The 25,737-nt window shown below is 41.7% G+C and overlaps 1 protein-coding gene across 1 annotated transcript in view; it reads left to right on the top strand.

Moving 5' to 3' along the window:
* The window catches only part of LOC311131467 (carboxyl-terminal PDZ ligand of neuronal nitric oxide synthase protein-like), a 187,195-nt gene that overhangs the window by 53,655 nt on the left and 107,803 nt on the right, over positions 1 to 25,737 (top strand). The window contains exons 3-4 of the mRNA XM_084164481.1: positions 16,702 to 16,794; positions 20,956 to 21,014. Coding sequence (XP_084020607.1) covers positions 16,702 to 16,794; positions 20,956 to 21,014 — 152 coding nt within the window. The remainder of the gene's footprint in view (positions 1 to 16,701; positions 16,795 to 20,955; positions 21,015 to 25,737) is intronic.

Below are 25,737 nucleotides of genomic sequence, written 5' to 3'. Positions count from 1 at the left end.
GCTTGCCTTTTCTCTACCACAGAAAAACTCTAATCTGGTTTGAGCGAGGGATTCAGCTCTCCCTCAATGCAGTGGGGGTGTGCTGCATAAAAAATCACATTTTGGCCTGACGGACTGCAACCTGTGCTCCTCCTCCAAAAACAACAGAGCAGCATTTGAATGTGGGTGTGGCGTATAGCGGCTGTCATATGTCTGATGGGGCCAGGCAGACCAACGGAGAGAATGGATTGCAATACTGCTAGTGTTGGGTGTTGAAATGGCCCACTGAAATGTTTATGAACTGGCATTTTAGAGAGCGAAAGTTTATTTAACCTTTATTTTGACAGGGAGTCAATGCTGAGACCACATAAGCCCTGTTTAGAATAACAATACACATCAAAATACAATAAACACATGAAACTACACATTCATATACACATTCAAATACATGTAATTATACACACAACAATACACGAAAAGCAAAACACAATCATAAAAAACAGACACATTCTTCAGTAAAAAGGTCCCTAACAATCTCTGAAATGACCAAGAGGCATCAATTCCTCCAATGTTTAAGTGTACTGTAGATCATTCCACACGTAAGGTGCAAGGAAATGAAAAGCTGATTTACTTAACTCTCTGGACACCAAAGGAGTCTCCAGAGGTAACCAACCCTGTGAACAAGTTTGATGACTTATCATTTTAAATCTTAATAGAAAGGAATGAGAGAAAAAATAGATTTTTTTTGGATATTTTCAAAAAAGTTTGTATTTATTTATTTAGTTCTGTCAAGTGGAATATTCCATTAAAGCTATGACACAGACCTGTCAGAAGGGTGCTCACTCAGTCAGACAGTTAGATAGAAGTTGAGTCGAGGAAAGTTCTGGGAGGTAAATAATCGCCTATTGTAGAGAAGTCTCAGCTCTCAGCCCCTCTCAGTGTTAAACAGTTTGACAGTCTGCTGTTAGCACTCAGTCAACACTCACAGTCACAATGATTTTGACAGTGGGGTAATCTGCTGGTATTTAACTGAAATGGAAACGTCTTGACTATTGACAGGACAGTTACCCATACCACTCAATCTGTCTGCCCAGAAACTCTTCAGGATCCATCGGACCAGGTGTAGAGGAAAATGGTCCAGAGGAGAAGCGGCAGAGAGAAATAAATAACTTCTCATTCATGGAACTGTTCTCTAAAGAAAATGTGGGACAGGAGTACCGATACAGACAGAAAACGGACGATTAAAACTCTTCAGAAGTCTGAACTTTCTCCAACTTTCGGTCTGCTAGTTTAAATGGGAGATTCCCCACAAGATTCCCCACAAATACTCCTCATAGTCAGAATAAATTAAGTCAACCATCCTATAACAGCAGCCAAAGCCGCATCCCAGTCCACAGAGGCTCTTGGCAGCTGGAATTGCCTTCCCAATAACCCTTCATTGTGAGGTTAAGACCATAATGGTTGTGCTGCCCCTGAGAAAACCCTTTTAGCCGACAGTTCCTGTGTCGTCTGGCCTACATTATGACTATGGAATGCCTCTCAATCCCCACTGGCTCCCCTCTTGCTCCCCTCTCGATCTCCTCTCTCTCAAACCACATTCCTTCACCTCTCTCCCCTCTCCCGCTGAAAAACGACCAGGGTGTGTCCTTTAAACAACCCAGAGCGTCTGGGCCACCGTGTGTGCGTGCGTACGTGTGTGTGTGTCCTTTAAACAATAGACACAATGGTGCCTGGCCTACTACATAACCCCTCTGTGAAAACAGTCATCTATGCAGCACAGCGCTGTTTGTGTTTTATAGCACAGCAGCAGTTGATAAGATAGCAGGAGAGAGCAGGCCATTGGTGTCTCTTTAACCACAAGGACAGGGCCGCTACACACTGTGAAAACACAAGGATGTACCTCACTGTGTTTGTGTTTTACAGTGATGGCAGAGCCAGAGATAGTTCCCTGTAGTCCTCTCAGAGCTGTCCCTCTCCATTGTGTGGTTGACTCAGGCAGTGTTTGGGTTTCACAGAGAGAACTCCCTCAGGGTGGATAAACCATGGTCGGGGTAAACATATCTTATCCTGTCTCGTACTTCCTCTAAGCATACTCTGGGTTTTCCTACATGAGTGTGTGTGTGATGGTGATAAAGTGGGCTGGTGGTTTGCCAAGCTAATAAAAAGGCAATTTCCATGATTCTAGAGGGAATTGGAATGATGTGGTCATCATTCAGATTTCTACATTCTGTTTCTAATGCTTTTACTGTTAGCTATAATAGAGAGCAGAAATATGGACTATACTCAGGTCTCCAACTGGCTTTATGACAGAGGGGGACAGATAGAGATAAACAGAGAGAGAAAGAGAGAGTGAGAGAGACACACACACATAGGGATAAGGACTATCCAAGATGAGAGGTCGTGCAGTGTTGTTTGGATAGAGTGGGCATTCTGACGCTATTTCCATCACCATCAGAGAGCTGAGAAGAGAGGGGAGATACATACAGGTGGTGTAGAAGTCATCACTGCTGATGAGATTTAGAGGCTTTATGCCACAGTGAACTTGTCCTCGATGCTGTTCCCTAGCTGTGAGAATGGCGGCTGAAACAATGTCATATCCTCCTCCTGTCTGTCTGTCTTATTGATGCACCTCTCTCTCTCTCTCTCTCTCTCTCTCTCTCTCTCTCTCTCTCTCTCTCTCTCTCTCTCTCTCTCTCTCTCTCTCTCTCTCTCTCTCTCTCTCTCTCTCTCTCTCTCTCTCTCTCTCTCTCTATCTCTTTCTCTCTCTGTAGATTAAATGTTATTTGGGAGATGGAGCAGGCGAGATCTCAGTGTCATATTTGTTGATTAAAAGAGGTGTTGTGCTTTTCCAGGCAAATGGAACTGCTCCCCCTCCAATTGCCTTTTCCACTTTTAAATTGCAGAGCCAGTCCGGTAACTGTCTTATTGTAACTCTCCGATGAGTCTGTGTGAGAGACTTATAACAACTAAACCCAGAACAGGAGCCGAGCAGACACACTCTTCAACTGTTTCCCCACTTCACATTGACTGCACGCCGAGTCCTATAGCTCAGAGACATAGAGAGAGAAAAAGATTTGTTCCTGTTCCACAGCCACACGAGCACACACAAATGAATGTAGAATAGATGATACTGTACTTAGAATGGGGTCTTTTAACCAAAGCCTTTCAGCTGGGAGTCTCAAGCCCCTTTAGAATGACTGTTGTTCTTTAATCAAAGCTACTTCATGCAGTTAATGTTATTTAAAGGCGCGTGAACTAATAAGACTCTTGTATGTATATGACTGTGTGGTTATCATATCATAATGGACTCCTACTCCTCTGTTCACTGTAATTACATTCCACTGAAGCTAACGCACCTTGTCAACACTGGAGAGTTTTCACTGTGTAATTGGTTGCCTCTGTGTGTGTGTGTGTGTGTGTGTGTGTGTGTGTGTGTGTGTGTGTGTGTGTGTGTGTGTGTGTTCATTACTGAGTCAAGGGATTTAATCTGTGCGGAGATCAGATAAATTGAGGAATAAGAGAGAATTGTGTGTGCGCAAGGTATCTTTGTAACAACAATGAGTTCCTGTCTTTCATACAATGATTCATCAGTTTCTGTTCTAACTGACAAAAATATAACTGACAAATATCTTTACATTTTACATTTTAGTCATTTAGCAGACACTCTCATTTGTTATAACTGAATTGTCCACTCCTAGCATTCATTTTAGACACACTCATAGACTCATAAGTTGATGAGCCTCTGACTCACTTGGCTGCCACCAGAACTCTCTCGTCTTAAATATTCTCTGTTTCTGCATTTCTGTGTTCTGCTGACTAGCCCTGTCATTAGGCTGGGTAATAAAGCAGTAGATATGGGGTAATGACCTTCATTAGCTGTAGGATGAGAGAACGAACCCCCCCCCCCCAAACCTCACTAGAATAAAGGCCACCCACGTTAAGAAGATATTCTGTAAACTGCTCCATCTGTGAGAGAAAGAGAGGGAGAGAGAGGGCGAGAGAGAGATATTAAGTAAAAGGGAGTGGGAGTGAGAGAGAGAGAGAGGCAGAGAGAGAGACAGGGTGAGAGCGAGACAGGACGAGAGAGAGACAGATCGGGAGAGAGACAGCGAGAGAGAGAGAGAGAGACAGGGCGAGAGGGAGAGAGTCTCTTTAAACTAAACCCCAGAACTCCATCATCCAGCTGAGGTCAAACCACTCTCATTATCCTTATAGATTGGCCCTGGAAGTACTCTATCGCAAAATGGATTCCAAATTGGGTTTGTCTTGTGTTCTGACACAGAACCCTGTTCTGCTCCAACCAGACTAGATAACTGTATTCAATCACATTCTCTTTCCCATGGTCAATAGAAAGAGAATAAAAAAGTAAAGCGCGAGAGGGGGAGGCCGGCATCACCTCAGTAATGGAATAGACCACGAAGCCAGGCTGGAGCCAAGACAGGACACTGTGGGCACTTTTTCTTTGTTGCCTTCTCTCCCTTCCCTCTCTTTCCCTTTCTCTCTTCATTGTACTTTCACTCTTTCTTTCTCTATATATATCTCCCTGCATCCCACTCTCTCACATCTTTTCATACTGTCTGATAAAATACATAAAATACTGTGAAATTACCAGTAAAAAGTTATTTAAATTTTGGAAATATGTTCCAAAGTATTCCCACACATAATAGAGAGAGATATGTGATTGTATACAAATGTAAGCAAGGTTTGGAATTATTATGTTTTAGTCAAATATATCAGTTTGGGCTTCTTGCAGTCAATTTGCAGTCTAATAATTATTAAGAATAAATCGACCCGTGGCTGAATCTAGTTGATGATCCCTGGTGTACACTGTATTCCCGATAGTGTGTTTATTCTGCTCTACCCATCAGTACATTCCTCTCTTCCCTGTAACGTAGAGATGGAATGTAGTTTCTGTACTGTGCTGTAACAGACAGACAGCTACGGTATCTGTGGTGTGATTACTGCCATGGGCAAGCTCTTTAATGCTCCTAATAGGATGAGGGGAATGAGACATCTTCTTTCTACTGGCTGCTAATGTAGCAACCCAAACACTCCCCATTGTTTCACATTTAGATGAAACCACTCTCTATTTCAAAGACTAGATGAGAAGATGGAGGCCTTTTATAGATCGATAGCATTCAATATCTTCTGCCTCCACCTCTGGTGATGCACTGTTACAGACTGTACTCTCTCACACTCTGACTGCTCCTAGCTTTAATTCACACATTGCTTTGTTGTGGTTGTACAACTGTGACCGCTGAATGAGAACTGCTTTTAAAATAAAATATTTTACTGGGTATTGAATGAGCCATAGGCCAGTGGGTTTCTATTCTATATTCCCATAGATTTTATTTTTCATTGGGAGAGGCGTGGTGAATGTGTGCTGTTCTAGCTGAGTGAATAAGACATGTTTCTAGTGGGATGAGAGAGATATCACTCTCTGTCTCTCTATGTCCCTCTCTCTCCATTGGCCAATGTCTTAGGTCCTTAGTGAGATATGAGAGAGAGAGAGACAGAGAGAGAGAGCGAGAGAGAAAGACAGAGGGCAAGAGTAAGAACATGGTAGATAAACAGAGAGAGAGAGAATAACAGAGAGAGGGGTCTAATGATGACATGGTAATAGCCCTCTCTAGATGAATGCTTCTGGAGGAAATCTTGATATTCTAACGAGTCGCTATGGAAACCACTCGCCGTCCTCTCATGGCTCCGGTAGACATTGACACAGGGCATCTCTGAGTGGGAATTGATGGCCTATGGCCTCTCTCTTCAAACGACAAAACACAAACTGCTTATAGTAATATCAATTAAAGTGATTTGGGATCTAATGGTCCCCCGTGACTTGTCTTACAACACAGTCGGCCAATCTCAAATCGACTCCTAGTCCCTAGACACTTGTGGAGATCTTGAATGATAGGAAAATGGCTGAAGGGTAAGATGGAGCTATTACCTTATTACTTATCTAATCTACTCAGATCTCCACAAGTGCATGGGGGCTAGAAAGGCTTCCTGTAATGTGGGCACTAGGTTGTGTTTAACCCCCTAAAGTGGATTCGTCAATCTAAGTTAAATAACCAAAAAATGTCCATCAAAATGTGAGTTCAAGCTACAGATATTAGTTTTTTTGCATTGAATGCGTCTCAATCCCCTGCATCCGCCAGTGTCTCACTTCCGCATCTGCGGTGAAAGGTGGCAGAGCTAGAGAGCGGTGTTTGTCAGCGCATGAGACATCCCAAAAATCGGCCTTCTCACGAAAACGTCTGTAGCATCCGAGTGGTTTGACCTACAAACTACGATGGTGTTCTCCGTTTTGCTCTACAACCCCCACAAGTGTCAGGACACTCGTCTGAAGTCGGTACCGTTGATGTGCCAACGTCTGTTTGGTAGCGTCCAAACTGTTTGGGCTACAAACTAATGGGACTCCACTGTGGAAAGGGGAGATTCTCACGAACACGATGGTGTTCTTCGTTTTGCTCTATGACCCACACAAGTGTCACAGGACTCGTCTGAAGGTAACGGGTACCAGTTTTAAAAAACAAATGGAAGTAAGATATGAAGGTAGTTTTGTGCCTACTGCAAAAAAGGGGTTAAATATCAGAAAAAATAATATATATATTTCCTGAGTTTTTTTTATATCTCCTAGATTTAGTACAGACACGTCAAAACCTTGTTTTTTATGATTTGTTTTTTGACTGTCCTTTTTGCCATTTATGAATGTGTTATTCAATGCGTTTCTATGGGCTTTAATAGGAATGTCCAAAATGTGGTATCTCCTACTCGATACCATCACAATACTCGATACCAAAACGAATGGCACTTGATCCAGACAGATTATCTCAGCTACTGCTCTGTTCAGTTTTTGGGCATCTTTTTAGCATTTTTTATGTCAACGTTTTAATAAATTATACAATCATACAATCAATTTGAATTAGTTTTTACCAATCTAACTACATAACAACATAATGGTAATAATTTATATTGATAAACTGGGTAAATCAAAATGTAGCCTAGGCCTATTCAAAATACAGGTGAATGCATATTCAATAGGAGTGTGTGCATGCATTGAGCTTGTTTTGGCTGATTTCATGGGGCTACAGATGACAAAGAATCTGTTTTCCTTCCATTTGGGACATCTTTTATTGGACTGATCAACAATATTTGCATAGAAGTAGCTTATTAATGACATCATTCATGAGGCAAGGGGGGACGGAGCCCCATTCACACACACAGTCAGTTTGCTGAGGCAATAGATAATCTTTGGAAGAGACATGAGAGAGAGACCGATTATGTGAATGAATAAAGCTTTGGTGGCAATCAGATTTGAAATCAACGTATTTTGCATTATGGTTAGAATATTATCACAAACAAAGTACTTGGGTAGTGAATTGATGTTAGCTTCAGCTGTAAGCTAGCAAGGGAAAGTTACCCTACAAAGTTGGAAGCTACCGGTATCTTCTTGCATTGTAAAGTGTTCTAGCCTGTATGGACATTGTTTTGCAAACAGTAATGAACAGTTTCAACATTTCTACATGCCGTGTCGCATTATCAAATCAAATCACATTTTATTTGTCACATGTTTCGTAAACAACCAGTGTAGACTAACAGTGAAATGCTTACTTACGGGCCCTTCCCAACAATGTAGAGAAGAGAGAAAAAAAAGAGAAATAGTAGAAGAATAAAAAATATATTAATAATAACACATGGAATAAATAGCTAAATAATAACACAAGGAATAACTACAAAATTAGTACCGAGTCGATGTGCAGGGGTACGAGGTAATTGAGGTAGATATGTACATATACAGTTGAAGTCGGAAGTTTACATACAGTGGGGAAAAAAGTATTTAGTCAGCCACCAATTGTGCAAGTTCTCCCACTTAAAAAGATGAGAGAGGCCTGTAATTTTTATCATAGGTACACGTCAACTATGACAGACAAAATGAGAGAAAAAACATGCTGAAAATCACATTGTAGGATTTTTAATGAATTTATTTGCAAATTATGGTGGAAAATAAGTATTTGGTCAATAACAAAAGTTTCTCAATACTTTGTTATATACCCTTTGTTGGCAATGACACAGGTCAAACGTTTTCTGTAAGTCTTCACAAGGTTTTCACACACTGTTGCTGGTATTTTGGCCCATTCCTCCATGCAGATCTCCTCTAGAGCAGTGATGTTTTGGGGCTGTCGCTGGGCAACACGGACTTTCAACTCCCTCCAAAGATGTTCTATGGGGTTCAGATCTGGAGACTGGCTAGGCCACTCCAGGACCTTGAAATGCTTCTTACGGAGCCACTTCGTCGTTGCCCGGTCGGTGTGTTTGGGATCATTGTCATGCTGAAAGACCCAGCCACGTTTCATCTTCAATGCCCTTGCTGATGGAAGGAGGTTTTCACTCAAAATCTCACGATACATGGCCCCATTCATTCTTTCCTTTACACGGATCAGTCGTCCTGGTCCCTTTGCAGAAAAACAGCCCCAAAGCATGATGTTTCCACCCCCATGCTTCACAGTAGGTATGGTGTTCTTTGGATGCAACTCAGCATTCTTTGTCCTCCAAACACGACGAGTTGAGTTTTTACCAAAAAGTTATATTTTGGTTTCATCTGACCATATGACATTCTCCCAGTCCTCTTCTGGATCATCAAAATGCACTCTAGCAAACTTCAGACGGGCCTGGACATGTACTGGCTTAAGCAGGGGGACACGTCTGGCACTGCAGGATTTTAGTCCCTGGCGGCGTAGTGTGTTACTGATGGTAGGCTTTGTTACTTTGGTCCCAGCTCTCTGCAGGTCATTCACTAGGTCCCCCCGTGTGGTTCTGGGATTTTTGCTCACCGTTCTTGTGATCATTTTGACCCCACGGGGTGAGATCTTGCGTGGAGCCCCAGATCGAGGGAGATTATCAGTGGTCTTGTATGTCTTTCATTTCCTAATAATTGCTCCCACAGTTGATTTCTTCAAACCAAGCTGCTTACCTATTGCAGATTCAGTCTTCCCAGCCTGGTGCAGGTCTACAATTTTGTTTCTGGTGTCCTTTGACAGCTCTTTGGTCTTGGCCATAGTGGACGGTTTGAGTGTGACTGTTTGAGGTTGTGGACAGGTGTCTTTTATACTGATAACAAGTTCAAACAGGTGCCATTAATACAGGTAACGAGTGGAGGACAGAGGAGCCTCTTAAAGAAGAAGTTACAGGTCTGTGAGAGCCAGAAATCTTGCTTGTTTGTAGGTGACCAAATACTGATTTTCCACCATAATTTGCAAATAAATTCATAAAAAATCCTACAATGTGATTTTTTATTTTATTTTTTCCTCAATTTGTCTGTCATAATTGACGTGTACCTATGATGAAAATTACAGGCCTCTCTCATCTTTTTAAGTGGGAGAACTTGCACAATTGGTGGCTGACTAAATACTTTTTTCCCCACTGTACACCTTAGCCAAATACATTTAAACTCAGTTTTTCACAATTCCTGACATTTAATCCTAGTAAAAATTCCCTGTCTTAGGTCAGTTAGGATCACCTCTTTATTTTAAGAATGTGAAATGTCAGAATAATAGTAGAGAGAATGATTAAATGTAGCTTTTTATTTCTTTCATCACATTCCCAGTGGGTCAGAAGTTTACATACCCTCAATTAGTATTTGGTAGCATTGCCTTTAAATTGTTTAACTTGGGTCAAACGTTTTGGGTAGCCTTTCACAAGCTTCCCACAATAAGTTGGGTGAAGTTTGGCCTATTCCTCCTGACAGAGCTGGTGTAACTGAGTCAGGTTTTATAGGCCTCCTTGCTCGCACACGCTTTTTCAGTTCTGCCCACAAATTTTCTATAGGACTGAGGTCAGGGCTTTGTGATGGCCACTCCAATACCTTGACTTTGTTGTCCTAAAGCCATTTTGCCACAACTTTGGAAGTATGCTTGGGGTCATTGTCCATTTGGAAGACCCATTTGCGACCAAGCTTTTAACTTCCTGACTGATGTCTTGAGATGTTGCTTCAATATATCCACATAATTTTCCTTCCTCATGATGCCATCTATTTTGTGAAGTGCACCAGTCCCTCCTGCAGCAATGCACCCCCACAGCATTATGGTGCCACCCCAGTGCTTCACGGTTGGGATGGTGTTCTTCGGCTTGCAAGCGTCCCCCCTTTTTCCTCCAAACATAACGATGGTCATTATGGCTAAACAGTTATATTTTTGTTTCATCAGACCAGAGGACATTTCTCCAAATATAACGATCTTTGTCTCCATGTGCAGTTGCAAACCGTATTCTGGCTTTTTTATGGCGGTTTTGGAGCAGTGGCTTCTTCCTTGCTGAGCGGCCTTTCAGGTTATTTAGATATAGGACTCATTTTACTGTGGATATTGTCACGACTTCCACCGAGGCTGCCTCCCCTCCTTGTTCGGCGTTCGTCGTCACCGGCTTACTAACCACTGCCGCCCCAATTATCATTATCACATTTGTCTTGTCTTGTCAATCACACACACCTGGTTCTAATCTCCTCATTAGTCCATGATTGTTTGAATGTGAGAGTAGTGTAGCTCGGTGGAGCTACTCGTACCATTTTGTTGCCAGGGTAGATAGTTTCCCCTGTGCCTGTTTCGTTTGTCGCTATTCCAGCGTATTTTGTGTAACGAAGGAATAAACTCTGTATTTGGTAAATACCCTCCTGCGCCTGACTCCTTCCATCACACTCATCACAGGTATAGATACTTTTGTACCCGTTTCCTCCAGCATCTTCACAAGGTCCTTTGCTGTCGTTCTGGGATTGATTTGCACTTTTCGCACCAAAGTAGATTCATCTCTAGGAGACAGAACGCGTCTCCCTTAGCGGTATGACGGCTGCGTTGTCCCATGGTGTTTATACTTGCGTACTGTTGTTTGTACAGATGAACGTGGTACCTTCAGGCATTTGAAAATTGCTCCCAAGGATGAACCAGACTTGTGGAGGTCTACAATTCTTTTTCTGAGGTCCTGGCTGATTTCTTTTGATTTTCCCATGATGTCAAGCAAAGAGGCACTGAGTTTGAAGGTAGGCCTTGAAATACATCCAAAGGTACACCTCCAATTGACTCAAATGATGTCAATTAGCCTATCAGAAGCTACTAAAGCCATGACATCATTTTCTGGAATTTTCCAAGCTGTTTAAAGGCACAGTCAACTTAGTGTATGTAAACTTCTGACCCACTGGAATTGTGATACAGTGAATTATAAGTGAAATAATCTGTCTGTAAACAATTGTTGGACAAATTACGTGTCATGCACAAAGTAGATGTCCTAACCGACTTGCCAAAACTATCGTTTGTTAACAAGAAATTTGTGGAGTGGTTGAAAAATGAGTTTTAATGACTCCAACCTAAGTGTATGTAAACTTCTGTCTTCAACTGTAGGTAGGGATAAAGTGTGCTCACTTCTGTGCAGCATGAGTGGGGAGCTAACATGATGCAGCTCAGGTGCAGGCTATAAGGGGGACATCGGCTGCACTGATAGACAGACTTGATCCGTGAGACACATTTGACACAAGTACCGAAAGTAACAAAGATTCAAGTACCGAACCGCTTTTCATGTTTTAGTATCAAAAAAGTATCTACGTTTTGGTATACCATGCAACACTACAAGACATCTAGCTGGCTGACTGCCTGGAAGACACCTTTTGCAGAGGTTTACTGTCTGATGATGTGTGTGCCTGCATGTGTACGTACGTACAGTGGGGAGAACAAGTATTTGATACACTGCCAATTTTGCAGGTTTTCCTACTTACAAAGCATGTAGAGGTCTGTAATTTTTATCATAGGTACACTTCAACTGTGAGAGACGGAATCTAAACAAAAATCCAGAAAATCACATTGTATGATTATTTAAGTAATGAATTTGCATTTTATTGCATGACATAAGTATTTGATACATCAGAAAAGCAGAACTTAATATTTGGTACAGAAACCTTTGTTTGCAATTACAGAGATCATACGTTTCCTGTAGGTCTTGACCAGGTTTGCACACACTGCAGCAGGGATTTTGGCCCACTCCTCCATACAGACCTTCTCCAGATCCTTCAGGTTTCGGGGCTGTCGCTGGGCAATACGGACTTTCAGCTCCCTCCAAAGATTTTCTATTGGGTTCAGGTCCGGAGACTGGCTAGGCCACTCCAGGACCTTGAGATGCTTCTTACGGAGCCACTCCTTAGTTGCCCTGGCTGTGTGTTTCGGGTCGTTGTCATGCTGGAAGACCCAGCCACGACCCATCTTCAATGCTCTTACTGAGGGAAGGAGGTTGTTGGCCAAGATCTCGCGATACATGGCCCCATCCATCCTCCCCTCAATACGGTGCAGTCGTCCTGTCCCCTTTGCAGAAAAGCATCCGCAAAGAATGATGTTTCCACCTCCATGCTTCACGGTTGCGATGGTGTTCTTGGGGTTGTACTCATCCTTCTTCTTCCTCCAAACACGGCGAGTGGAGTTTAGACCAAAAAGCTCTATTTTTGTCTCATCAGACCACATGACCTTCTCCCATTCCTCCTCTGGATCATCCAGATGGTCATTGGCAAACTTCAGACGGGCCTGGACATGCGCTGGCTTGAGCAGGGGGACCTTGCGTGCGCTGCAGGATTTTAATCCATGACGGCGTAGTGTGTTACTAATGGTTTTCTTTGAGACTGTGGTCCCAGCTCTCTTCAGGTCATTGACCAGGTCCTGCCGTGTAGTTCTGGGCTGATCCCTCACCTTCCTCATGATCATTGATGCCCCACGATGTGAGATCTTGCATGGAACCCCAGACCGAGGGTGATTGACCGTCATCTTGAACTTCTTCAATTTTCTAATAATTGCGCCAACAGTTGTTGCCATCTCACCAAGCTGCTTGCCTATTGTCCTGTAGCCCATCCCAGCCTCGTGCAGGTCTACAATTTTATCCCTGATGTCCTTACACAGCTCTCTGGTCTTGGCCATTGTGGAGAGGTTGGAGTCTGTTTGATTGAGTGTGTGGACAGGCGTCTTTTATACAGGTAACGAGTTCAAACAGGTACAGTTAATACAGGTAATGAGTGGAGAACAGGAGGGCTTCGTAAAGAAAAACTAACAGGTCTGTGAGAGCCGGAATTCTTACTGGTTGGTAGGTGATCAAATACTTATGTCATGCAATAAAATGCAAATTAATTACTTAAAAATCATACAATGTGATTTTCAGGATTTTTGTTTTAGATTCCGTCTCTCACAGTTGAAGTGTACCTATGATAAAAATGACAGACCTCTACATGCTTTGTAAGTAGGAAAACCTGCTAAATCGGCACTGTATCAAATACTTGTTCTCCCCACTGTACGTGCGTGTGAGAGATGAAAATGCTGCATCCAAACTCGTTGAAAAGGTTTATTATTATGACAGTCATCAATGGATGGCCCGGTCTCATTGTTGGATGAGATTAATGGTATTTGTATGTGTGTGAAAATAGCCTTTGAGACTGAAGATGGCATTATGTTTGTCTGATGGTGTTGTTATTGCTATGATGGATTACAGAGCAAACGGCTGGGGCCGATGTTCAGGAAATAATTACCTGCTTATCTGGCAATATGGAGGCTAAATGTTAAATGGATCACATGCTGAGACACACACAAAACAGTCCTTACATGACAAGTCTTTCTTGTCATGTAAGGATTCGTATTCTAAACCCTGTCTTCTTTACAATATCTAATTTTCTAAATGGCAGCACAAACATTAATGGCCTGTGCTTTTTTTTTAGCAGGGAGCCATTGCGGTGTTCACTGTCATAATTAGGTCCGTTTATTTGGTCGTTTCATGTGTTGTTGAACATCCTATCATCAGTATTAGATGTAGATTGGAAATTGAAAATGAATGTGCTGTGGCGCCTCTTCACTAGCCTGCCAGACCAGACTAGTTGATGTGATTGACTGTGAGATGGAGCAGGATCATGAGGGATAGACAGGCCTATTAAAAGATAAGTGCTATTTGTCACATTACGCCGCATAGATGCATATACTGTATGTGCCAGCTGTCCATTGAGAGCCATTAGATAGATGCAGTAATCTATAAAGAGGTCACTCACATCAAACACATATGCACACACACACACGTCGCACAGAAGGTCACGGTACTGTACTGTCTATCTATCCCAGCTGTCTGTGTTATCCACTGACCTGGTAACAGGGTTAGCAAAGGATGAGATTCCTGGCAAGCCTCAGAGCAGCCAGTGATATACCAAAGACATTGGTAATACTCTCCTGGAATTAATACTCTCCTCCAGAGATTGGAGCTGTGCTCAGAATCCTGACTGCTGCATAAAATAAAATATGTCATTCTGTTACCAGGGAATTGCCCTGCACTGAACAGGCCAGGCAGACCAACATGATCTCATAGTTTCCCTTCGAAGTTCGACATATTATGGATGGTACAGGGTTAATTCCGCATGTTTACAAGGTTAAAACAGAAACAACTCAATGGTAACAGTTTAGGCCCTCATTCTGAGAGGTTAAGGTTACGGCTATGGTTCGGGGAAGGCTTAAAACGATGCACTAGGTATCTTCAGTATTAATAATGTTCTCACAGCTTGCTAGATCGTTGTGAACTGCCGTAGTGAAGTGGTCTAAGCAGCACGCTCCGGATCCGAGCCTAATGAGTTCACACCTAGTGCTGGACAGTCTTTTTCTTTTCTTTTTTTGAGAGCCGAGAAAGGCATATAGTATATCGACGTTCTCAGGACCTTTTCAAATATTAGAAATTGCTGTCTATTTCTAGTGACCAGCCTGGGCAGACACCTCACCCAGACACAGATAAACATTTAATTGACTTTTAAAACCTGGCCAGTATGGATCAGCTGGTGTGGATTGTGCTGAATACTTGAATGTGCCTAGAGACTGAGATTTGGGGTTTTCTAAACTGAACGTAAAATGCACATGGCACCTGTGTCCTGTCTGCATCAGGTATCAGGGCGTCAGTCCAGGGCCAACACATGGGACAGGTGGCCAGTCTGGCCACACACACCACAGGCATTCGGACACACACACAAACAGTTACATGCACTCAATCACACACACACACACACACACACCTAGCTGTGTCTGTCTGGGCAAGGTGCAGGTCGCTACAGAGCAGACAGGAGAGGACACACACACACACAGACATCACACACACACACACACCCAGCCTAGTCAGTCACCTCCCACAGAGCAGGCATCCGACCAGAGGAACATTAAAGGGATATATTAAAGACATGAAGACAGCAGGTTCACATTGATTCATGCTGCTGCTAGGCCCATATTTGGTTATGACAGAGTTATTATTCCCAGTCAAGTTGTGAAAATGTAAATCCCTATGGCTGTGTAGGTGTGGTGTGTGATGTATGTGTGATGCTTTTGAAGAGCAGAAAGCTTTCATATGCTTAACGCTGATTTATCAGACACCAGCAGGGATAAGGCTAATCGACTTTAAAGATGTAGGGAAGCTAGCCAAAGCCTTAAAACCTCTAGCTACCCTGCTAGCTAATGCCTTCAAGTGGCTACCCTAGTAGCTAATGCCTTTGAGATCTCAGCCTTTTAGTTTAAGTTTTTTGCTAAATGGAAAGACACACTCATACACACTCACACCCTTTCCCTGGATAAATTAAATTCAAATGAATGTAAAATACTAATGACGCCTCTATCAATCCTAACCAATTAGCACATATTTCTGCTCAGTATACAGTCAAAAGTTTGGACACACCTACTCATTCCAGGGTTTTTCTTTATTTTTAATATTTTCTAAATTGTATGATAATAGTGAAGACATCAAAACTATGAAATAACACATATGGAATCATGTAGTAACCAAAAGAAAGTGTTAAACAAATCAAAATATATTTTATATTTGAGATTCTTCAAATAGCCACCCTTTGCCTTGATGACAGCTTTGCACATTCTTGGCATTCTCTCAACCAGCTTCATGAGGTAGTCACCTGGAATGCATTTCAATTAACAGGTGTGCCTTCTTAAAAGTTAATTTGTGAAATTTCTTTCCCTCTTAATGCATTTGAGCCAATCAGTTGTGTTGTGACAAGGTAGGGGAGGTATACAGAAGATAGGCCTGTTGGGTAAAAGACCAAGTCCATATTATGGCAAGAACAGCTCGAATCAGCAAAGAGAAACAACAGTCCATCATTACCTTAAGACATGAAGGTCAGTCAATGCGGACATTTTCAAGAACTTTGAACGTTTCTTCAAGTGCAGTCGCAAAAACCATCAAGCGCTATGATGAAACTGGCTCTCATGAGGAAAGGAAGACCCAGAGTTACCTCTGCTGCAGAGGATAAGTTCATTAGTTACCAGCCTCAGAAATTGCAGTCCAAATAAATGCTTCACAGAGTTCAAGTAACAGACACATCTCAACATCAACTGTTGAGATGACAACTATCTAAAATAATATATTGTGTCCTCAATTAAACCATAATAACTTCACTTCTCTTCACTTTATCAACATGAAACTTGCACATAAAGTGTTTTGAATTGTTACATGTAGCCTACATGAGGGAGGATGTATATGCTTCCAGCACCCCATTTCATTGCAGCTTGCAGCTATATTTTCTTTTATTTGGGCGGCAGTGTTTCATTTAATTTTCACTTTAAATGCTTTCACTGGTAACACGTTATATTGTTACTAATGTTAATAAATCTTTCTTTCCGCAATTTAAATTCAAAGTCTTAATATATTCTTACTATTGTTCATCAATCATTCTTTCCACAGTATGAATTCAAAGTGAAAAACATCAAGAAGAAGAAGGTCAACATCATCGTCTCAGTGGATGGAGTGAAGGTGGCGCTCAGAAAAAAGTTAAAAGTGAGTATTTGATTTCTCTTTTATAACCTGTTATTATCTCTCGCCCTGTTTCTTTCCATTTGAACTGTCTGGAGCTCAGGGGCAGGGAGTAGAGTGGATGGGTGTTGTGTTGTTTCTAACCTCCCCAGTCAAACTGCGCACTCAGCCATTGCTGAGCAATGTCATATCCTGGGGTTGTGAGTGGAGGAGTGAGTGGGATTCATATCCTGTCACCAGCAGTGAGGGAATGATGAGTGAATCTGTGCCCTGCTAAATATTGCTCCAGACAGGGTAGAGTGGAGTGACTGTGCCCTGCTAAATAACGCTTCAGGCAGGGTAAAGTGGCGGAGAGGAGTGAATCTGTGCCCTGCTAAATAACGTTCCAGACAGGGTAGAGTGGAGGAGAGGAGTGAATCTGTGCCCTGCTAAATAACGTTCCAGACAGGGTAGAGTGGAGGAGAGGAGTGAATCTGTGCCCTGCTAAATAACGTTCCAGACAGGGTAGAGTGGAGGAGAGGAGTGAATCTGTGCCCTGCTAAATAACGTTCCAGACAGGGTAGAGTGGAGGAGAGGAGTGAATCTGTGCCCTGCTAAATAACGTTCCAGACAGGGTAGAGTGGAGGAGAGGAGTGAATCTGTGCCCTGCTAAATAACGTTCCAGACAGGGTAGAGTGGAGGAGAGGAGTGAATCTGTGCCCTGCTAAATAACGTTCCAGACAGGGTAGAGTGGAGGAGAGGAGTGAATCTGTGCCCTGCTAAATAACGTTCCAGACAGGGTAGAGTGGAGGAGAGGAGTGAATCTGTGCCCTGCTAAATAACGTTCCAGACAGGGTAGAGTGGAGGAGAGGAGTGAATCTGTGCCCTGCTAAATAACGTTCCAGACAGGGTAGAGTGGAGGAGAGGAGTGAATCTGTGCCCTGCTAAATAACGTTCCAGACAGGGTAGAGTGGAGGAGAGGAGTGAATCTGTGCCCTGCTAAATAACGTTCCAGACAGGGTAGAGTGGAGGAGAGGAGTGAATCTGTGCCCTGCTAAATAACGTTCCAGACAGGGTAGAGTGGAGGAGAGGAGTGAATCTGTGCCCTGCTAAATAACGTTCCAGACAGGGTAGAGTGGAGGAGAGGAGTGAATCTGTGCCCTGCTAAATAACGTTCCAGACAGGGTAGAGTGGAGGAGAGGAGTGAATCTGTGCCCTGCTAAATAACGTTCCAGACAGGGTAGAGTGGAGGAGAGGAGTGAATCTGTGCCCTGCTAAATAACGTTCCAGACAGGGTAGAGTGGAGGAGAGGAGTGAATCTGTGCCCTGCTAAATAACGTTCCAGACAGGGTAGAGTGGAGGAGAGGAGTAAATCCGTCCTATGCTAAATACACCCCACCAATCCTGTTTTGCTCCATATAATTTTTATAAAGCTTTCTTTATGGCAGTTTTACAGTGATTTGGGTTTACTATAAACCTTGACAGTAGTTAGACTGGGTTTACCTTGAGTGACCTCTCTCCTGTCTCTCAGTTTACTACAATTCACTATTAATGTCAGTCCCTATTAAAGCTAGAAGTACACTCATAACCCCAGGTATGCAAACAAGCCTAAAGAAGCCACTGGTATTCAGCAGATGTCTCCTACTCTTCTTCCTGTCTCGACCCACCATTGTCTGGAGTCCTGTATGGAGATCTTCTTTCTCTATCTCTCTCTACTCTCTCTCCCCTTTCTCTCCTCTCTCTATTCAGTTTTTTTGTACTGAGAGGACAGTACTAATGCACTAGACATGGCTCAAGGCAGCGACTGAAGGCTGAAGGCTACACTTAAGCTCTATAGGAACCTGTAATGCATTTAGCCTTTAACCTTTAACAATGGTGCGGAGGGCGAAGGGTGTAGGGATGCTACAGAGAGAATGTATATGGCCGGTTATACATATCCCCTAGCTGCATTAGCTTCTCCCTCCCTCCCTCCCTCCCTCCCTCCCTCCCTCCACACTGATTACAGTCAGGCCTTAATTGAGTTGTTCTTAGTGGTCCTCTAGGGCACGCCTCTTCATTAGATCACGCTAAAGGGCAACTAATGTGTGTGTGTGTGTGTGTGCGCATGCTTGTGTTCACTTTTTCCCCCTCTAAATGCCAATGGATACTTCCATGTCCGCGAGGATCCGTCAGCCTATTATGCAGCTGTCTATAGCTGCTGTCCATTGGTCGATCGCTCATAAAACCTCATCCACACATCCCAACCAACACAGATCTGTGGATGAGGCTTTATTTATGCAGTCAGTGGAGTGGGAGAATGGGTATTGACCAAATACTTATTTTCCGCCATAATTTGCAAATAAATTCATAAAAATTCCTACAATGTGATTTTCTGGATTTTTTTTCTCTCAATTTGTCTGTCATAGTTGACATGTACCTATGATGAAAATTACAGGCCTCTCTCATCTTTTTAAGTGGGAGAACTTGCACAATTGGTGGCTGAATAAATACTTTTTTCCCCCACTGTATATGGGACTCTATGGGATGCAATGGAGGAAGATGAGAACAGAGAAAGGAGGAAGAAGGCAGTGGTGTAAAGTACTTCAGTAAAAACGTTCACGTTTACTCCACTACATTCCTAAAGAAAATATGTACTTTTTACTCCCATACATTTTCCCTAACACCAAGAAGTACTTGTTACATTTTGAATGCTTAGGCAGGACAGAATGATGGTCCAATTTATGCACCTATGAATAATAACGTGTTGTCATCCCTACTGTCTCTTATCTGGTTGACTCTATAAACACAAATACTGCATTTGTAAATTATGTCTGAGTGTTGGAGTGTGCCTCTGTCTGTCCGTAAAAAAAAAATATATATATATAATGGCACCCCATATTGACACATCCAGCCCAAAGCGGGATGTTAACAAAATACTTACTAATTGGAGCATGTCTTTAAGTACATTTAAAACCAGAAACTTTTAGACTAGAAAGTAGTGTTTTACTGGGTGACTTTTATTTTAGTCATTTTCTATTAAGGTATCTTTACTTTTACTCAAGTATGACAATTGAGTACTTATTCCACCACTGGAAGAAGGGAATATGGAGAGGAGGAAAGAATATGGGGAGGCAGACAAAGGGAATAGAGAGAGGAGGAAAGAGCAGAATAGACGTAGTGATCGCTAGACTGTGAATGATAATTTACCTTGATAACCCCAGTAAAAGAAAGAGGCAAACACGTCTCGTACCTTGGTCAGTCCCCCTAAGCAGACAGTAAATGCCCCTGCCAGACCCAGAATCTCTGGTTGAATTGTTCTAAACAGCTGGAGTGAACTGAACACAGCGCAGCACAGCAGTGGTGTTTGTGTTGTTATTATGAGCTGTACAGTGAATGAAAGGTGTTGTGGTTTGAATGGGGCTATATGGCTCTGTCTGCTTTGTCTCTCAGCCTGCTCTCTGGCCAAGAATGAAATGTCAACACGTCCAGAGACCGCCTCATTTACATCTCACCGAATGGAGGGATGAAAGGAGGTATGAAAAGTGAGATGTTTGAGTGGAAATTGTGAAACAAAAATCAATAGGAGGAATAATTCCAATCGCTCTCCTGTTGACATTTATATTGTCTCAGTAAACTGGGACGAAGCTCAATGTAGAAAGAAAGAGAGATAATGAGAATGAAAGAGGGAGAGAGATAGAGCGAGCGAGAGAGAGAAGACAGAGAGGGAGACAAAGCTAGGGAAAATTAGAGAAAGAGTACAAGTGAGAGAAAGAGAGAGCGTGAAAGAGTCTAGAGAGAGAGATAGAGAGAGAGCAAGTGAAAAAGAGCAGCCAAAGCAAGACTGAGTGAGAAAGATGGGAAGAAAGGAAAAACGACAGAGAGCAAAATATCTAAATGGAACTTCACAGCTAGATAATTGCTTTATTCACGGTGTAGATTGTGGATCGGTTGGTTCTATTGAATCAATATCTCCAGTCCTTGGGCCCAACATCCAGCCCAGCCTAGGTCAAAGTTCATTACTGTGGCAATCAGAGACACGGTGGTGAATGGCAGTAGCTAGCGGGGACAGCCTCATTTTAAAGTGTCTGGCATGAACGTACTACACAGAGGTCCTGATCTCCTCTCACACCGTCTTAGCATCTCTCACACACTCCTTACACACACAAACCTCTGGCTGACAATCTTCGACACACTCTTCACTGAACAATTGATTCTGTCTTTCCACAGAAGAAGGAGTGGACGTGGGATGAGAGTAAGATGATGGTGATGCAGGATCCCATTTACAGGTAACATTTCACACTTCACCACCATCTTACAGCAGTTAATGTGTCCCATCAGAGAGCAGGCCAGGTCAGGGCGGGACCTGAATGGTTTCCATAGTGACAGCTGGTGTCGTAGCATCTCATTGGCTCCAGATGGGCTGGGTCAGTCCACTCTGACCCTGGGACACCCACACGTGTACACACACACACACACCCTGCAGCTCTTCTGGGGGGTTCAGACCGGTCCAAGATGTGACCATGGAGGGGGGAGAGAGTTTTAATTTCACGAACGATTGGCCACAGCTAATTCCTTGTGTTATACTAAAAGGTTTAATAGCCTAGCGGTGTTGTACAGTATACAATTATATGCTGTGTGTGTGTGTGTGTATGTATGTGTGTCTATGTGTGTGTTAGGCTGGTTTAGATATGGTTGATGGTAATTAATGGCCCAGTGCCCAGAATGAGCAGTTAAACGCTGCTGGGTTAATTGGCTGACTATAGTGGTTTAGTGATGGTGAGTATGCATCTGTAGACGCTTTATTGATTTTAATGATTCATCACACACTCACACACACAGGACTTTGGTGATGGAGATTGTCCAGTGAATCCATTATTGATTTTAATGACTGAATCTGTGTATAAAATATGGTGTATGATCTAATTAAAAGTTTAATGGTTCAAGGTCAATAATCAGTTTATTCTGAGCCATTTGAAAATGTCCAATAATATAGTGTATGACATACCTGCAGTATTGACTCATTGAAGCAGCACATAACAGGATCGTTCCAGCAATTTGGTGCCTTTTGAGAAGTGTAACTTTGTCCCAAAAACTTTTGGATTTCACCTCATTTTAACATTCTGTTATAAAGAGCACATTACATTTACATTTTAGTCATTTAGCAGACGCTCTTATCCAGAGCGACTTACAGTTAGTGCATACATAATTATTTTTTTTATACTGGCCCCCCATGGGAATCGAACCCACAACCCTGGCGTTGCAAACGCCATGCTCTACCAACTGAGCTACATCCCTGCCGGTCATTCCCTCCCCTACCCTAGACAACGCTGAGCCAATTGTGCGCCGCCCCATGCACATGATCAACTTAAGTTTTCTCATCTCAAGAGATAAAAAATTAAATGGCTATAGTAAGTGACTATGAAGTGCCAAATAAAGTAACAGGGTTGACCGTAACAGGTTTGACGATTTCATCTTAAATCAGACATGAATCTCGTTGTGACAGGGGAATGGAAGCTTGTGTGCAACAGGGAGAGGCAATCGAATGCAAGCTTCACAAAAAAAGTGAACATTGAAAAAAATAAAGAGAAATCTAGCTTGTCTATCTATGGGTAACAGGTTTGACTTGTTATGCTTGATCGACTCAGTTTTCCACCACAAAAAAAACAGAAAATTGCCAGCTCACCTGCTTTCACGCTGGGATTTGACTATTAGATGTTAAATGTTTATTTTGAAAACAATTATTTAAAAAGGAATAGTTTCACCATATTAAAAAGAGTTCAGTTCACGTAACAGGTTTGACCTTAAAATGGGGGACAGACGTAAATGAATCACTAATCACATGAAATTAGTAATAGTCTTCAGAAATGACTGTCAAAGCAACAAAATAACTATGGCATTACAATGATGGTGAAAACTTAGATACATTTTGGGGTTAAGTATGTTAAAATCTTCCAAGAAGTCACAGAGGGGGCACGGAGGGACATGTCAAAATGCTGAATTTTGGCACTTTAGCAAGTCTTTATTCATATTAAAAATGTAAAATAATAAATAAAATAAATCTCCATGTGGTCTATATTAAAGGGAACTTCCCACTGGGCACACAGTGTCATTTCAACATGGATAATTGGGTAATATTTGGTTGAGACATTGATCAATGAGATTACAACCTATATTCACCCACTCAAAAAGACAGCCAAAAATTAGTTGAATTTCCAATGTGTTATCACTGTGCTTTCAACCATCTAAAAGCACAGCAAAGTTCAAATGGGAATAAAATGTCAGATATTTTGTTTATTTATAGAACAGATTCATGTGTTATCACTGTGCTTCATATAATAACAGAACCAAATGACCTGGATTGCAGTTGAGATTGCATTAAAAGTACATGGTGCCAGTGATCAATGGCGTTCAAGATTCTGCACAGATTATTACAGCAATTGTGAAGAACTTCACAGACCTGTCACGACCTATGCATGCTATCTTGAACATGCATGCTTTATATGATTACATAAGAAGAAATGTATAGTGACTAGGGCTCTCAAACAATTAAAATAATTTAGAGTGAATGACATTAGTTAATCGTGATTAATCCAAATTATCACATTTTCTCAAATTTTACCCCAAAATGTCACCATAAACAACACAAAAGTCACTGTAATATACAGCTAGCTATTAATGCTCCATATGTTTCAGTAGGCCTACTCCCTCTTATCAATGTTCTTGAAGTTTAACACCTCTCTCTCTCTCATACTGTTAAAGCTTCAGGCATTCTAAATTAGTGTGAATATATGAAAAAAGAACCATCTCTATGGATACAAAGAGCTTTTAACCTTTTACTGCAGTGGGCTAAATCAGGGTCACACAGAGTGATTGTTGGTAGTCTTAAACAAATATACTTTGAGACCATATAAAGTTGAAATGTTTTCAATTTTGAGTTTGTATTCCAATATTACACTTTATATACATCACAGAAGACTTAAATATAACAAAACCGTTTGACATAGAAACACCGGATTTTCGGATGTTTAAAAAAAATTGTTTATTAATTTGGAAATTATGAAAAATATTAATAACATTCCACCCATGAAGCCACTAGCCATTTGACTGCAGGAAAGGGCTACACTTGTCCAACGATATTATGAAAACACTGTAATCATCGGTTACATCTGTACTGCTTGTCCAACGATATTATGAAAACACTAATCATCGGTTACATCTGTACTGTTCAGATAACTTTACACACATAGGCCTACACACTCTCCCTCCCTCCCACACCCTCTCTTTCTCACTTACTCCCGATCTCACACACACACACACACACACACACACACACACACACACACACACACACACACACACACACACACACACACACACACACACACACACACACACACACATACATCCCACTCTAGCATATGCAGCCTACCTTTGATGCATCTCTTTGAGTAGCCTATTCCTTTTCAGTTCTACCTGTGTCATCCGAATTTGTGCATAGCCTAGTCAGTGGTCAAGTTATCAGGTTGCTAGCTAGCTAGGTAACATGACTAGCTAGCTAAACAATGTTGTTAGTTAACAAACCAAAAAATAGCAGCTCCCAAGTAGTTTCAAATGGCTCATGACATGAGCACGAAGCACGATGTATAGGCGCAAGCATTGACTGTAGCTGTGTTCCGTGTTGTGCTCTGCGCTTAAAAGGGTCCGTGCGGAAACACTTGCGCTTAAAAGATTCCATGGGGTGAAGAAATGGAGAAGCGATGAACGGTGTAAAACAAAATTACGCCGATGAACATGTCACGCGTTAAAGCATTAATTACGCGTTAACTTCAACAGCTCTAATAGTTAAATTAACCTCAAAATGTGGCCATGGATTTTAAGTTTGATTGTTAAATTCGTTGTTAAAATAGCTTTAACTATTACTATATTACAAAAGTAATATTGAATTTTGTTTTGTTGACAACACAACCAAATATCAACATTTAAAGGAGAAGTATCTACTGCTTGGATAGTTCCATCTGAGCCACTGGTTTAATCCCATTCTTTAACTTTTATTATTGGTTGAGTTGGAGACGTGAATCCAACATATAATTTGTTAACTTGTCAACAAGTTAATAGGTTATATATTGTATTTCAAATGTGATATTTAATTGTGTTTGGTTGTCAACGCCACCAGAAATCAACATTTGAAGGAAATGTATTTTCTGCTTAGATAGTTACATCTGTGCTATTGACTTAGTCTGGCTTTAATTCCAGTTTGTCTACAAATGAATAATCGATATGTTGGATTCACATCTCTATTTCAACCAAAAATCTATGTTAAAGAATAGTACTATATCAAATCAAATCAAACTTTAAATGCACTTTATATAAAGTTTGATTTGATTTAGTCCTATTCTTTAACTTAGAGGCAAATCCAACACAACACATCACTGAGTACCGCTCATATTTTCAAGCATGGTGGTGGCTGCATCATGTTATGGGTATGCTTGTCATTGGCAAGGACTAGGATGTTTTTTAGGATACAAATAAATGGAATACAGCTATAAGCACAGGCAAAATCCTAGAGGAAAACCTGGTTCCGTCTACTTTCCAACAGACACTGGGAGACAAATTCACCTTTCAGCAAGATAATAACCTAAAACACAAGGCCAAATCAACACTGGAGTTGCTTACCAAGATGACATTAAATGATCCTGAGTGGGCTAGTTACAGTTTTGACTTAAATTGGCTTGAAAATATACAGCAAGACTTTAAAATGGCTTTCTAGCAATTATCAACAATCAACTTGACAGAGCTTGATTAATTTTAAAAAGAATAATGGGCAAATAGTGTACAATCCAGGTGTGCAAAGCTCTTAGAGACTTACCCAAAAAGACTCACAGCTGTAATCACTGCCAAAAGGTGCTTCTACAAAGTATTGACGCAGGGGTGTGAATACTTATGTAAATGAGATATTTCTGTATTTCATTTTCAATAAATTAGCAACATTTTCTAAAAACATGTTTTCAT

The sequence above is a fragment of the Coregonus lavaretus genome (assembly GCF_964263955.1).
Source record: "Coregonus lavaretus genome assembly, chromosome: 6".
Taxonomy (NCBI): Eukaryota; Metazoa; Chordata; class Actinopteri; order Salmoniformes; family Salmonidae; genus Coregonus; species Coregonus lavaretus.
Note: the sequence above shows the minus strand (reverse complement) of the source record. Positions and strands in the feature narration are given on the sequence as shown.